At 38.8% G+C, this 14,547-nt stretch overlaps 1 protein-coding gene across 1 annotated transcript; it reads right to left on the reverse strand.

Annotated features, from left to right (window-relative positions):
* Positions 1-6,839: 6,839 nt before the first annotated feature.
* LOC127104565 (uncharacterized) lies at positions 6,840-8,219 on the reverse strand. Its single transcript, XM_051041747.1, has 3 exons — positions 7,564-8,219; positions 7,304-7,452; positions 6,840-6,985 (listed from the first exon to the last, which is right to left on the reverse strand). Exons 1-3 carry the CDS (start codon positions 8,217-8,219, stop codon positions 6,840-6,842), a joined length of 951 nt encoding a protein of 316 aa, XP_050897704.1.
* Positions 8,220-14,547: the final 6,328 nt, after the last annotated feature.

Genomic DNA, 14,547 nt, shown 5'->3' on the forward strand with positions numbered 1-14,547 from the left:
AACATCATCAGTGACATCCCCCCAGCCTGTCGGCCAGATTTCTGCATAAGGTGGTTCCTCTAAACGTTCCACATCCCAAATGAAGCCATAAGTTTCGTGCAAAGTTAGAGAAACAAAAGCTTCACTCATATTAGAATACACATCTTCAACTGGTAAACAAGGAGAAATATTAGCCAACTTTCTCTCAAATTCCTTCTTGCCGACATTGTTCACGTCAGCCATGAAATAGCCTTGATCAGCTTCAATGTTTTTGACCACTCCATTTTCTCTCCAAATTACCAATCTCTGATATGCTGAAGATGGTATAGCTCCCACACCATGGAGCCATTCTCTGCCGACTAGCATATTGTAACTTGGCTTGGTATCTATTACCATGAACAATGTCGGCCTTGTGATTGAGCCGACAGTGATGTTCACCATGATCACACCCATGGTGCTTTTTGTTTTTCCCCCGTAGTCAGATAAGACTACGTTGTTGGATCTAACATCAGTATCATACTTGCCAATTTTCTTCAAAATATGGTGTGGCATGATGTTAATAGTAGCGCCACAATCTACCAACACTTTGTTGATAGTCACACCTTCCACTTTAGCCCTAATCAATAGAGGTTTCAGATGAATCTTCATAACCATTGTGGGCCTCTCAAAAATTGCTTCTTGGCTCTCAACATAACCATCATTCAGCACAAAGTAACATCTTGGCTAATGTAACGCCATTTCTTAAGCGTCGACATCATCTACCGAATCCTTCACCTCAGTAACGCAATTGTATTCTTCTGGTAGAATTGACACCACGTTAACTAAGATATCCAAACCTGCTTCTGATTCTGAATTGAAGTCATCAGTAACCTCATCAGAACATTTTTCACTTGGTCGACGGACATACTCCCTGATCCGTTCTTTAGCTGTAGTGTCGACCCTCACAACAACTCTCTTTCCAAAATCGACCCCATTAGCCATGCCTTTTTCAGCCATTTCCCTAGCAGCCTCTCTTTCAGCCTGCTTGCGACGTTGAAAACGTCTCCATTGAGTTCTGGACATGGGGTTCTTCCCCAAATAATTTTCTGAAACATGAGTCTTTTTCTCAGACTTGAACTCATGCCTGTAGTTGATTGCTAAACCTCCTCTGGAAGCAGCAACACCTTGTGGGTTTTCTAGTTTTCCCTGAGGCTTGATCCAGGTGCCTTTAGGAGCACTTGCCGATGGTACAAAGCTCTTAGGCCTTGCTTGAGCATTTTCCACAGCTTTCCTTGGGATTATTTCATTCTGGCATGCTCTGTTCAGCCCACTTCGTTTGCTTTTTCTCAATTGTAGCTTTTGGAAATTTTTAGCAGCAACTTTGTCGGTGACATCGCCATATCTAGGGCATAAACAGACTTGTGAACCCTTATTCTTGCAACGATACAGGAAATCTACCAAATCTTCATCAGCCCTTGGATAGATTTCAGCTATCTCGACATCTGGGCTTTCACCAGTTTCCTCTAACATGTTAGCCTCATCATATTCAGTGATCTCGACCATGTTAATCTCGACTAGCTCAAGGACCAGAGCTTCCTCCTGGTGGAGAGGGTCAACGTCGATCTTCATTTTGCGGCCAACATACTTCAACCTGCCTTCTTGAATTGCTTTATGAACCAGATCCCTGAAAAGATAATAATTAGAAGTATTATGACCAAGATAATTATGATAATTACAAAATCCTCTTTTCTGTCTTTGTTCCAATGGTGGTATTTTAGTACCAGGTGGCACCACCATTTGACCATCTTTAACTAACAAATAAAAAATTTCCTCACACTTTGTCACATCAAATGTATAAGTTTTTTAAGGGAATTTTGGATTGTTTTCGATAGGATTTTTCCCTTGTGCAGGAAGTAATGACCGACACTCATAAGTAGATCCTGGCTTTAACTCAGCCACGTCAATTTCTAATTCGGTCCATGAGGCATAATCAGCCTCATAGATTGGATCTGTCGCATCATAATTGATGAAAGATATTTTTTTCCTTCTTAGCCTTACTGTGTCTAACCTTTTCTAACCTTAGCCGTTCGAGATGTCGAACTCTATCAGCCAATTGTGACATACTCTTTACAAAGGTTGGGTCTCGTTTCTTCCTAATGGAATAATCTAACCCCCCAACAGCCATTTGAACAAGTTCATGTTCCGGTACTTGCGTAAAGCACCTAGCCTTTAATGATCTAAATCTATTCAGATAATCGTCAATACTCTCAGCAAACCTTCTCTTAATGCTAGACAATTCTGCCAAACTGATTTTGGAGTGCCCTTCATAAAACTGTTCATGGAACTTCTTTTCTAACTTGGCCCACGAATCAATCAAATTTGGGGCCAAAGAAGTGATCCATGTGAAGGCAGCCTTAGTCAAAGAAGAAGGAAAGTTTTTTACTCTCAAACACTCATTGTGAGCCAAATCTCCCGACTCTGTTAAATATCTGGCAATATGTTCTATTGTCGACTCACCAGATTCTCCCCCAAACTTAGTGTATTTAGGCACTCTCGTTCCTCTAGGTGACTCGGCTTGGAGAATAAATTCAGCCAATGGGGAGGCATATAATGGCCTTTGCAATGTGGCACTCATACCATTCCTAGCCATAATTCTTTCGACAATAGTTGTTAAATTATTTTCCACTGCAAAGTCTTCTTGCCGATATTGATCGATAATTTGGTCAGCATCCTAATGTCGGTTAACTAACACCATATGGTTATGTCCTTCTACTCCTGACTCAACGCCTTGATTTTGTTGGGGTCTAAGGATTTGTCCCTCATGGACTGTCTCATCTTCTGCTGCCCCTATCTCTACTTGAACAGGAATGGTTTGCCTAACCACTTGTGCAATCTGTCGAGACGGTGCCCCTAGGAAGTTACACAAGCGTGTCAATTGATTAGCCACTTGCCTATTTGTTTTAGCAGATTCCTGTATCACAGGATTAAAAACTGTACTCATTTGATTAGTTAACATATTAGCCAACTCATGATTACTATCATCCATTTGATGCCTCAACGCCGCTATTGAAGTATTCGACAGCGACATGGTTCTATTATGAGTATTATTCCTATTCTAAGCATTGCCCTCTTGCGCTAATCCCTGTAAGGAGGGACTTATTTTGAGTGTTGTCTGAAAACAATGATGCACTTGATGTTAACTGATATCCTGGCATTAAGGAATACGGAATTCCATACAGAGGATCTGCGGTGCCAAAGCGAGGCACATAAGTTCTGAACGTTGTCATCGTTGATCCAGAACCTCCCGGTGGAAGTAAAGGAATTGATGCTCCAACCGCACTTGTAGTCGACATCGTTGAGGCTGCACTTATCAACGGAGGCAAAGTTGCAACCTGTGAAATTACTGTTTCTGTAGTGGATAAAGTCCCTTGTGGCACTTCATCCGTATTGGAGTTTGACATTTTCACAGTTTCTTGTGGTCTACTATATAGTTTGCCACTTCTAAGTTTCATGCAATTGCGTAACTACACTAGCACGTGTCCCACTGGGCGTGCCATTTTGTTTACTGTGGAAATTGGTAAACAATCGCTGGTCCTCCCTAGGCCTAAAACTAAGGGGTACTTGCAGGATTGACCAGTTGATCCTAAGACATGTGCTAATGTAACTAGGTAACTCGTTCAATTCAACATACTATTAACTTTGTGAGAAACGACTTCTGACAAAATATTGAACAAGCAAAGGTTTTTCCACACAAAATGATGATGCTATAGACTATGGGTGACTCGTGACCGGCAACACTATAACATTCAAAAGACATACACAAAGAACGCGCTTTTGGTGAATTCTATTATCGTAATAGAATTAGTGTCAATGGCGTAGACAACAACATAAAAGGACAATTCAAACGTAAATGAAATTAAAACAAAGTGTTCAACGGGAACAATTGAAAAATAAGGAAATTGCATTGAAGTAAATGTGGTGATTCACGTACATTAGCACTCTTGAAAACTCTTGCTTCCTCGCGCTGGGAATGTGAAGTTTTTTACAAGTGATTTTGGTACAAAGTGAACACCCCAGAGTCCTCTGTGGGACTCCCTATTTATAATGAACTAAAGAGACTGTCTACAGGCAAAACTACCCAAAAAGTAACTGTCTATAGACAGATGTCGTGCTACATGATCTAAAAACTTCTCCATATCTTTGGTGCTCGTTCTCCTTGTAACTGCTAGTCATTTTGAATTTCAAACTTATCCCACTCAGGTATTTATGTCGACACCATCCCCTATGTGTTCGATACGATCAAGAACTTCTCATGTCCCAATCTCTTGTTTAGTCGACATAATGGATTTCGACCCAACTTGCTTTTTCCGTCGATTTCATCTTCTGGTAACTTGTGGTTTTCCCAGCTCTTGCTTATCTTGGACTCGACTTTTCTTTCAAACATCCCCTTGGTAAGGTATAATCCTTAAATCCATAAGGCGCTTTCATTAATTACGCCTTCAACATGCCTTACTAATTTCTTGTGATAACACCATCCCATCCAAATGCTTCCAAAACCTATTTTCTTCGTCATGAATCTCAAAAAATCCCAATTAACACAAGTGTACGCCTTCTCAAAATCTACTTTAAATAAAATACAATCTTTATTTTGCCTTGTCGCTTGATCCACTACTTCATTGGCCACTAAAATACTGGCTAAAATTTTCCTGCCTGGTACAAAAAGCCGATTGATTATTCAAAATCAAACCACCAATAACACTTTTCAACCTAGTTGCTAACAACTTAGCCATGATTTTGTAAAGACTACCTACTAAAAAAATAGGCTTGAAATCTCCTAGATTAAGAGGATGAGATACCTTAGGGATCAAAGTGATAAAATAAGAGGTAATAGCATTAGCCAGGACAGACCCTGACTCCTCGAACCTTCACAACCCCACGCTGCTTGTTTAATTTCTTCTTTAGAAAAAGGATCTCCCAAGAAGAAAATTTCTACTTGGCTAAGAGACTTCGTCGTGACTCCTTTCAAAATTGGTCTATCCGCTTCAGGCTCCCTGTATTTCATAGAGAAAATTGCCAAATCTCTTCCTTAACACCTGAAACAAAATCAACCAAACCTTCTTCTGAATTAACAGCCCCAATAAACTTCCTTATGACTCTACCCTTAATCACTTTGTGAAAATACTGAGAATTAAGGTCACCTTTCGAGTCCAATTACTTTACTTTTATAAACTTAACTTAGTTTTATAAACTTAATGAAATTTTTATCCTTGTATTTTAATCAAAATAAATTATTAGTTTATCTATTTTAATCAAATAATTGTCTCACTTTTAGCCTACAAAGTGTGATATCCCATATTTTCAATCCTTTTATTAATATTGGTATCAATAGATGTAGTTATCTAAAATCTTGGTAAGCAAATCCCTGATATTGTACACGATGTCACGACCTCGGGGTCATCAAATTATCACACAAACAATATCTGGATTTAAATAATAGTATGATAGAAAATAACACAAACAGTTGTTAACTCAGTTCGATGCAACATCACCTAAATTTGGGGGCTACCAAGCTAGGAAGGAAATCCACTATCACAAAATTAGTTGGAAGTCCTGAACAACCTCAGATTTTACAGACTCCTCACCTAATCTTTACATGTGAAAGTTTCTATCTAAGACACTCTTAGATATGAGACCCCCTCACTTTCCTTACAATAAATTATAACTGAGAAATACAATCCATCTTTCTTAAAAGCTTCTAAGGGATTGTTTGTTACAACTCAATACACCATGTCCAATTTAAGTATCGAGGAGATACTTGAATGGCGCATACAAAGCACAAACACGAAACCCTAATCCTGAAAATATTTTGCACTGCTTCGTTGCATTATTAGGTTTAACACCTCTCTATAAATAGCAGTGGAAAGACATGGGCTTCGGGCTTGATTTGCAGCAGATCCAAGATCTCTGCACAATCTTCTGCAGATTTGATCTCAATCAAATCAGATGTTTCCTAAAATGTCTTGACATCATTACTTCGTAAATAAGTCAAGACATAAGAGTATTTTGCTTTTTAGAAAACGCTCAACATAATACGTAAACTAAATCTTTAGAGATTCTTCAGATAAACCATTAAAGAAACCAAATCTCACAAGATACTTAAGCTAGGTCACATTGCAATGTAGAAATAATATGTCAGGACATGTTATTCAACATCTGCCAATGATACTTGTTTTTCCAAAATGCATCCAATCACAACATGTTAGACCTAATAATCTCCCATTTTGGCAAATTTTGGCTAAAACAATCTTTGCATAGACCAACAAGATTGATGGTTAGAATCATAGAATTAAACCAACAAGTAAACACTCAAAATCCTTTTTCACAAGAACACCAGAGGCAAGCGCAATGAAAAAGAAGCCTCATACTATCTCACATGAGGGCCCTACCAAAAAATTCCTTTTAGACAGGATGTCAGAACAATGTTCCTGGCATGATTAACCCCATCAACCCCTCATTCCCTTTGTAATAGCATAAGAAAAACAAACGCGATCCCCTTGAGTAATAGAATCGGGGCAGAGTTACCCCAAGAGTTACAAGAGTTAATCCCCCTCCATGCACACACATGCCCCCCTCATAGAGCAAGAGGGATATCGACTAAAAATAGAACAACACCACATAACTACATAACTACTGCGTATAACTACTTCCTCTTTTTAGCCGTAAAATTGACAAAAACTTACCAAAGTAACAAAGTTAGCAAAATACAACCAAGAGAGTTTACAATCCAAACATAACCAAGAGCATTTTTAAAGTGCAACAAAAAAAGTCAGGGCACAATCCACAAACCTTTTTTAACCAACACACAAATGAACTATGGAGCTTCAGTCCTCATCACTATTGGTAGCATATTCATCATCACTTGCATCAGACCCATCTTCATTTTCCTTTTCTTCATATTTTCCATCACCTTTCAAGCTTCCTTCTTCTTCAGACAGGGCCTTTATCAACATTTCAAATCTTGCTTTTCCTTTCAGTACATATTTTTATAGTTTCATCCAAGGTCTTACATGTATCTTTTAACTCAGCAAGGATGTCATGACAATGCCTTTGACATGCTTCCCAGTGAACAACCTATAATGTAATGAGAGATAAGGGTACCTTTTGTAGGTATTCTCATAGCTAATTAAGATGTTTGGGTGTTGACTTAGGATAACACCACATATCAAGGAGGGAAAAGCTATTGGCATCTTCACTGCATAAGAGGTAGTATGCTTCATAGTTTGATCAAAGACATGGAATCCAAAGTCAAAACTTGACTTGGTCCCTACAATATAAATAAACTTACCTAATCCTATAGCAATATTGGAAGTGTGATTGGTAGGAACCCAATTCGCAGCTCCAATTTTGTGGCGAACATCATGCATCACACTAGAGGCACTTGCTGACAGTTTCCCTTTCCTTGGCCATTCCTTAACTTGTTTAGCAATAATCTCTCTTTAGATGACATTGTCAAAGACTTCTATTTCATCTTTTTCTTCTTTATTTCTACCCAAGAACCTATTGATTATTTCAGGAGAAAAATCCACACATCTTCCTCTGACATACACTTTTCTAAACTCCTTGCTCCTCTTGTTGTCACATTCCTTAGAGATCTTCACAATAAATTCTTTGACAAGCATATCATAGCACTTGCCAAAACTAGTTACAATTTTCATTAAACCAGCCTCTTGAATCAGACTCATCACCTCTTTGCATTCAAAAGCATCTTTCCCCAGTTCCCTTTCTAGAGCTAATTTTTCTTTGATAAACAAACTTCCATTTTCGACATTCTCCACATAGTGAAAGGAAATGTTGTCAATTGGAACTTTAGGAATATTAGCTGGAATCTTCTTCCTAGAGGCTTTTTTTCTGGAAGTAGAGATGATGTCCTGAATATTGTGTTCGACATCATGGTTATATTCACTAGAATCATAAGGAACTTCCTTCCTCTTCAGGGGTTTCTTCTTAGACGCAGGAGTAACAACCTTGCTCCATCTTTTTGTAGTACTACCACTAGCTCTTTTCCTGATAGATTTGGAGGGTGTGCTGGAGTATTCAATAGCCTGACCTTTTATATTCTTCAATCTTTTAGCTATACCTAGAGCCATTCTTTGACCGATGGGAACATCATCAGAGTCCAGTTCCTCAATATTTACTATGTCAGTGGGTTGATCATTTTTCTCAATAGGGTTTTTATCTTTGTCAGCCAGATCACCAGTCATTTCTTGAGACCTTTCTTTGTCTTTCTATTTTTAAGGAGACAAAGTTGGTACATTCACATCAGATTTATCCATGGGGGTCTCACTATTGTTATCATGTTGGGCCAAGGATGTGGAGACATCCGGCACAACATTAGTCTTGGGGTCAATACCCAACACTTGAGAGATCAACACATAAATATTCTTATCAACATCGTCTCTGTCCGTAAAGATCATGCTGGATTTACTCAAGATAGTTACAGATCTAGGTTTATTACTGGTTCCAGAGGCTTCAACTGTTGGTGTAAGCCCTAGAGACCAATACTTTTGGTACTTGTATCGAATTATTTATTAATAATAAAAGGATTTTTCTTTATTATGTTTGTTTAATAAAGTCCCTAGAATAGGTAGTGCGTTTAATGTATCAAGTGTGACTTAATCATGAGAGCACATTAAACATAAGGACACTATTCTTAAAGTATCCGTAGTCGAGCTTTAGTGTGAAGTGGGATAACATTAAAGCATTGAGACTATTATGTTTGTAGACTGATGATCACATCTCATGGATCATGGATAAAGAGTTATCAAGTCTTAAACATAGGTATGAATATTAAGAGTAATATTTATATCGGATTGACCCGCTATGAGAATACTATATAGAAAGTTATGCAAAGTGTCATAAGTTATTCTCATGGTGATAGTGGTGTATACCACCCTTCGACCTGAAACCACTATGGACCCGAGATGTAGAGTCGAGTGTTTTATTGCTGATCAAACATTATCCGTAACTGGATGACCATAAAGACAGTTGATGGGTACTCAACGAAGCATGTTGAGGGACATGAGTGACCTAGATGGAATTCTCCCATCCTGCATAACAGGATGAATGTCTAAGGGTCCAATATTGAACTGGACAAGGATGACACGGTCTATGCTTTGTGTTCAATATATACATAAGGGTAAAAGGGTAATTATACACATAAGTATTATCACAAAAGGATTTGTCAGATCACGTGACATTTTCGTGTCTTGGGTAGCAGTGATGTGTTGCTAGATACCGCTCACTATTTATTATGTTAAATACGTGATTTAATATAATTACCAATGTCGCGAAAACCTACAGGGTCACACACAAAAGGACAGATTGATGAGAGATAGAGTAAATAAGCAACACTGTAAGGTACGGTGCACTTAAGTGAATTGTAGAACATCGTAAGATGCAATGCACTTAAGTAGAATATGAAATATGGTAACGTACCACACACTTAAGTGGTTTTGGTATATCATAAGATATGGGCCATATACACTTAAGTGGGATTTTTAGCTTGCAACCCACACAAGTGGTTATATAAATAGAACCCTTGCGCATAAATATTAGGATAGATGAAATTTTGTTTCTCTCTCCCTCTCTCACTCAAAGCCTTCATTCGTAGCAGCTAGCACTGAGATTGAAGGAATCCGTTCGTATGGACTAAGTATAGGCGTTATCACCATTACACGTTCATGATCACTCCTTAGATTTGCATCAAAGGTTTCAATCGCCACAAGAGGTAACGATTCTATCACTGATCATGACGATTCATAAGGATCACTAAAGGAGAAATTTTTTATTTCTGCTGCATTTTGGATCACTATTATCCTTTATCAACATCTTCCATAAAACTTGTCACCACAGGACAATCCTTAGACATTTCAACATTAAGTTCAACACTGATGGGATTAAGATATAGACTAGTTATAGACTGAGGTTTCTTTACTATAGGAGGGGGTTCAGGAGCATTTATATTTCTAGCAGTCATGGAAGGAGAGGAAGAGGTACTTACTTTAGAGGGCTTGCCTTTCCTTGAAGAAGAAGTCATAACCTTTTTCATAGGCGCTGCATGGACATGAACTATCGAGAGGGGAATTGCATCAGTGATGACATCAGAGAGATCTATCTTAGAAGCAATATTTTTAGGGTTTGATTGCTCTTTGGAGTGCTTGCTCGGAGTGGAGACATAAGGTTTAGAAATTTTGGAGGTTTTCGGTATGGACTGTAGAGAGAAGATGGAGAGATAAGAGTTTGTGAGAACAAGGTTGAGAGAGAGAATACTAGAGGTAGCGTGAGAGTGGTTAGGGTGCAGAGTTGGAAAAATAAGGAAAAATTATAATGATAGTCCTTGAGTTTTGTGCACCATTAAATGGAGGGAAGAGAAAAATTGATTTCCATATCTCCAATTTAGTAATTGCTATAATTCTTCAAGCATGCAAATGCCAATTCGCCCCTTAATTTTTCAAACTTATTTGTATCTAAAGCTTTAGTAAAAATATTTGCATGTTACTTCTCAGCAGTTACATGATCAAGAGTAACAATTTTGTCTTCCACCAGATCCTTAATGAAGTGATGACATATATCAATATGTTTAGTTTTGTTGTGCTGAATAGGGTTCTTGGAAATGTTAATAGCACTTAGGTTATCATATTACAATGTCATAACATCTTGTTGGACATTGTATTCTTCTAACATTTGTTTCATCCAAATTAATTGAGAGCAACTACTTCCTGCTACAATATATTCATCCTCAACCGTAGATAAGGATACACTATTTTGATTCTTACTGAACCAAGATATAAGATTATTTCCCAAGAAGAAACACCCTCCATAAGTACACTTTTTATCATCAATACTTCCTGCCCAATCTGCATCACAATATCCTGTAAGAAAGGGGTTTGCATGACTCATTTTGGATTCAGACTGATATCTAGCACAAACTCCTCCAGCAAATGTAATGTCATGTCTACTAGCTATAAGATACAGCAGACTACCAATCATACTCATGTATAGACTTTGATACATATTTACACCTTTTCATCTTTATTCAGATTCAAGTGAGTTGGTGCAGGTGTTCTTTTATGACTAGCATTTCCATGCCAAACTTATTCAATATACTCTTGGCATACTTGCTTTGAGAGATGAAGATAATATCGTCCATTTGTTTGACTTGGAGCCCAAGAAAGTATGGCAGTTCTCCAACAAGACTCATTTCAAATTCAGATTGCATTTTCCTGACAAAATGTTGTACCATCTAGTTCGACATCCCTCCAAACACAATGTGATCAACATATATTTGAGCTATCATGAGTTTACCATGTTCTTCTTTAACAAACAATGTTTTATTTGTTACTTATTTCTTGTATCCATTGTTAACAAGGTACTCAGTGAGCATTTCATACCAGGCTCTAGGTGCTTGCTTTAATCCATAAAGAGATTTCCTTAGTTTGTAAAGATGATCTGGCAAGTTGGGATCTATGAACCCCTTGGGTTGTTCAACATAGACTTCTTCATTCAAGTACCCGTTTAAGAAGGCACTTTTCACATCCATTTGAAATAGCCTGAACTTAAGTAAATAAGCCACTCCCAATAGTAGTCTTATTGACTCAAGGAGAACAACAGGGGAAAAGGTCTCATCAAAATCAACCCCTTCAATTTGAGTGTATCCTAGAGCAACAAGTATGGCCTTGTTTCTAGTTACAATCCCTTTTTCATCCGATTTGTTCTTGTAGATCCATTTTGTGCCAATAACGTTCATTCCTTTAGGCATAGGAACTAAGTCACATACCTCATTTCTTATAAACTGACTGTCATACGGTGAACTGACTTTGTGTGTTTTTGCTTTGGAAAGCAAATGTCGCGGATAGCAAGAGTCGCCACCGGCTTTTCTTTTATCCAATAAGGAAAGGCGGAAAAGAACAGGAAAGACCTTGATTAGATTTTGGGTTCGGGAGGTATGTTATACAAAGGGAAGGTGTTAGCACCCTTTGTATCCATGGTTATCCATGGGCTCTTAATTGCTTGATCACTTATGTTTTTCTTGTCTGAAAAAAGTGTTTGAGAACTGTTTAGAAAATGTTTTGAAAAGAGAGTTTAACTTTGTAATGATTCTTGTACGAATGTATACAAAGTATTTATCTCGTTTAATTTTGAAAGCGGTTTAGAAAAATATAACTTGGCAATGATTCTAGTACGAATGTATGCCAAGTGGTGATTTTCTAATAGATGTTTTGCAAAGTGTGAGGTGTGAAAAGTATTTTAATTTGTGAGTCAGCATTTAAGAGTTATACCTACCCAAGGTCTGTATAGGCATTTCCTATCCTTAGGAGGGTAAACTGTCCTTACTATTGAGAAGTAAGTAGTCTTATCCTTTGGATGTAGGGGACATCGTAGGATCATCGATTGGTCATTGAAGGCAACATTTGTAAGGATACCTTAGCATTCGAAGGGACGATCATCATTTTAATCGTAGGCTACAGTGACGGGCCATCGAGGGATAAAATCATATATTCGCAGGCAACATCCGAGGGACTATGATTTATCTTATAGTGACATGATGATTTAATCGAAGGGTCTTTGCTAAGTGTATCCCCACATTCGCGGGACATGACCGTAATACCGTAAGGCAACAAAGAGAGGGCCAAGATCATGTATTCAAAGGCAACAATTTATAATCAATTAGATAATTAGGATGAATCTCCACAAGGGTATCCCACAAATAAAGTGGAATACCTAGCAAGCTACCTTCTCCGGGAGTATGTGAACCCTCACAAAATTCAGCAAACGGGTTAGAATACCAAGCTAGGGTGCAATCAATAGTTGCACCGAACAAAGGAATCGCAGCAGTAATAATGTCAGGCAAATAATACACAGCTATGATAGAATAGGTCAGATAAGCACAGAACAGAACGAAAAAATCAGCGACTGTCATGTTCGCTACTGCCTCGCCTAGCGAAGGCTTGGCGAACACTCGCTACATGTTCGCTCAGCGATGTGCTAGCGAACGGCTGCGGGTTTCGAGTCTAATGACAGTACGATTTCAGCAAGCTCCAAACCCTATGGCATCCATTACAGAAATTACATGGTTAAACATTCAAGACATCCATGCATACTTAAATCCACATGCAAAACCTAAGATATATTTATAAATTCAACCATAATGTCACATGTAAATTGGGAGCATAAAGTGGTAGTGGTAGTGCAAACCTGTTTGCAATTGAATTGCCACGTTGAATTGGCAGATCACTCTTAGGGTTGGTGTCGGGTTGAGTTGGGCGGAGGTAATCTTTGTGCAGATGAGTTTCCTTCAGGGTTTCCTTTAGGGTTGCTCTGAATTCTCTTGGTTAGCCTCCAGGGTTTTCTGTCTGTGTTTGTATTTTCTTGCTAGGGTTTCTGTCCGTCTGCCCTCTGTCTTTCTGAATGAAGTTCTGGTATTTATAATGATTTTTCGTGACCTGATGGGTTCAGAATGAAGCCCAAAATTTCTGGTATTCGCAAGCTTCGCTAGGCGAGTGGTGCAACGAAGGATTCGCTAGGTGAAGGATTTTGCTCGCCTAGCGAGCAAGCCATTTTAAGTCATTTGCTGGATTTGGCCACCTGTGTGTTGGGTCTTTGTTCCTTTAAGATCAATGTCTTGAAAAATGAGTTGGAGTGCCTTGAAAAGTGTCTTGCAAGATTAACGGGCAAATTTTGGGGTATGACAGCTGCCCCTGTTCAATATTTTTGAACCAGGAGAGTTAGAATGGTATGTACGCCATTCGTGGTCTGGAGGTGGAAGATTATTGAACATTTAGAATGCCCCAAAAATTTGCACTTGTTAATTAGAAGTTAGTCTTGATGGAGATGGGCTTAGAGATGCCATCCAGAAAGTTTGATGAAGAGAGCTTTAGAGGGTGTCGTATATTAGACCATACCTGAAGACATGGGTGCCACACCGGGTCATACGCTAGACCGTATAGTGAGTCATCCATTAGGCCGTCGACTTCACTGGGGATAAAGGATCAGAATGGATCGTACGCTAGATCGTATCTGAGTTGCAGAATGAGTTGTCCATTAGGCGGGTGACTTCACCGGGGATGGAAGATCAGGCCGGATCATACGCTAGATCGTATCTGAGTAGCAGAATGAGCCGTCCATGAGGCTGTATCTGAGAATGAAAGGGTAGTCGTATGCTAGACCACATTTCAGGATGTGTCATATGCTAGGCAGTATCTGAGTAGCAAAATGAGCCGTCCGTTAGGCTGTATCTAGAGAAATGAAGATCAGAATGGATCGTACACTAGATCGTATCTGAGTAGCAGAATGAGCCATCCGTTAGGCTGTATCTGACGAAATAAAGTAGTTGTACGCTAGACTACACTTCGGAATGTACCGTACGCTAGGTAGTATCTGAGGAACAAAGATCAGAATGGATCGTACGTTAGATCGTATCTGCGTTGCAGAATGAGCCGTACGTTAGGCTGTATCTGACAAAGAGTAGTCGTACGCTAGACTACACCTCGGAATGTACCGTACGCTAGGTAGTATCTGAGGAATGAAGAT

Source organism: Lathyrus oleraceus, chromosome 7 (genome assembly GCF_024323335.1).
Source record: "Lathyrus oleraceus cultivar Zhongwan6 chromosome 7, CAAS_Psat_ZW6_1.0, whole genome shotgun sequence".
In the NCBI taxonomy this organism is placed as follows: Eukaryota; Viridiplantae; Streptophyta; class Magnoliopsida; order Fabales; family Fabaceae; genus Lathyrus; species Lathyrus oleraceus.

Excerpts from the sequence above, each read along its gene's own strand:
- LOC127104565 (XM_051041747.1), bottom strand. The coding sequence starts at position 8,219 with ATGACTGGTGATCTGGCTGACAAAGATAAAAACCCTATTGAGAAAAAT. Across the intron at positions 7,453-7,563 it reads AGCAAGGAGTTTAGAAAAGT|AGAGATTATTGCTAAACAAG; the intron begins GTATGTCAGAGG and ends TGTCATCTAAAG. Across the intron at positions 6,986-7,303 it reads CAATATTGCTATAGGATTAG|GAAAAGCAAGATTTGAAATG; the intron begins GTAAGTTTATTT and ends ATGTACTGAAAG.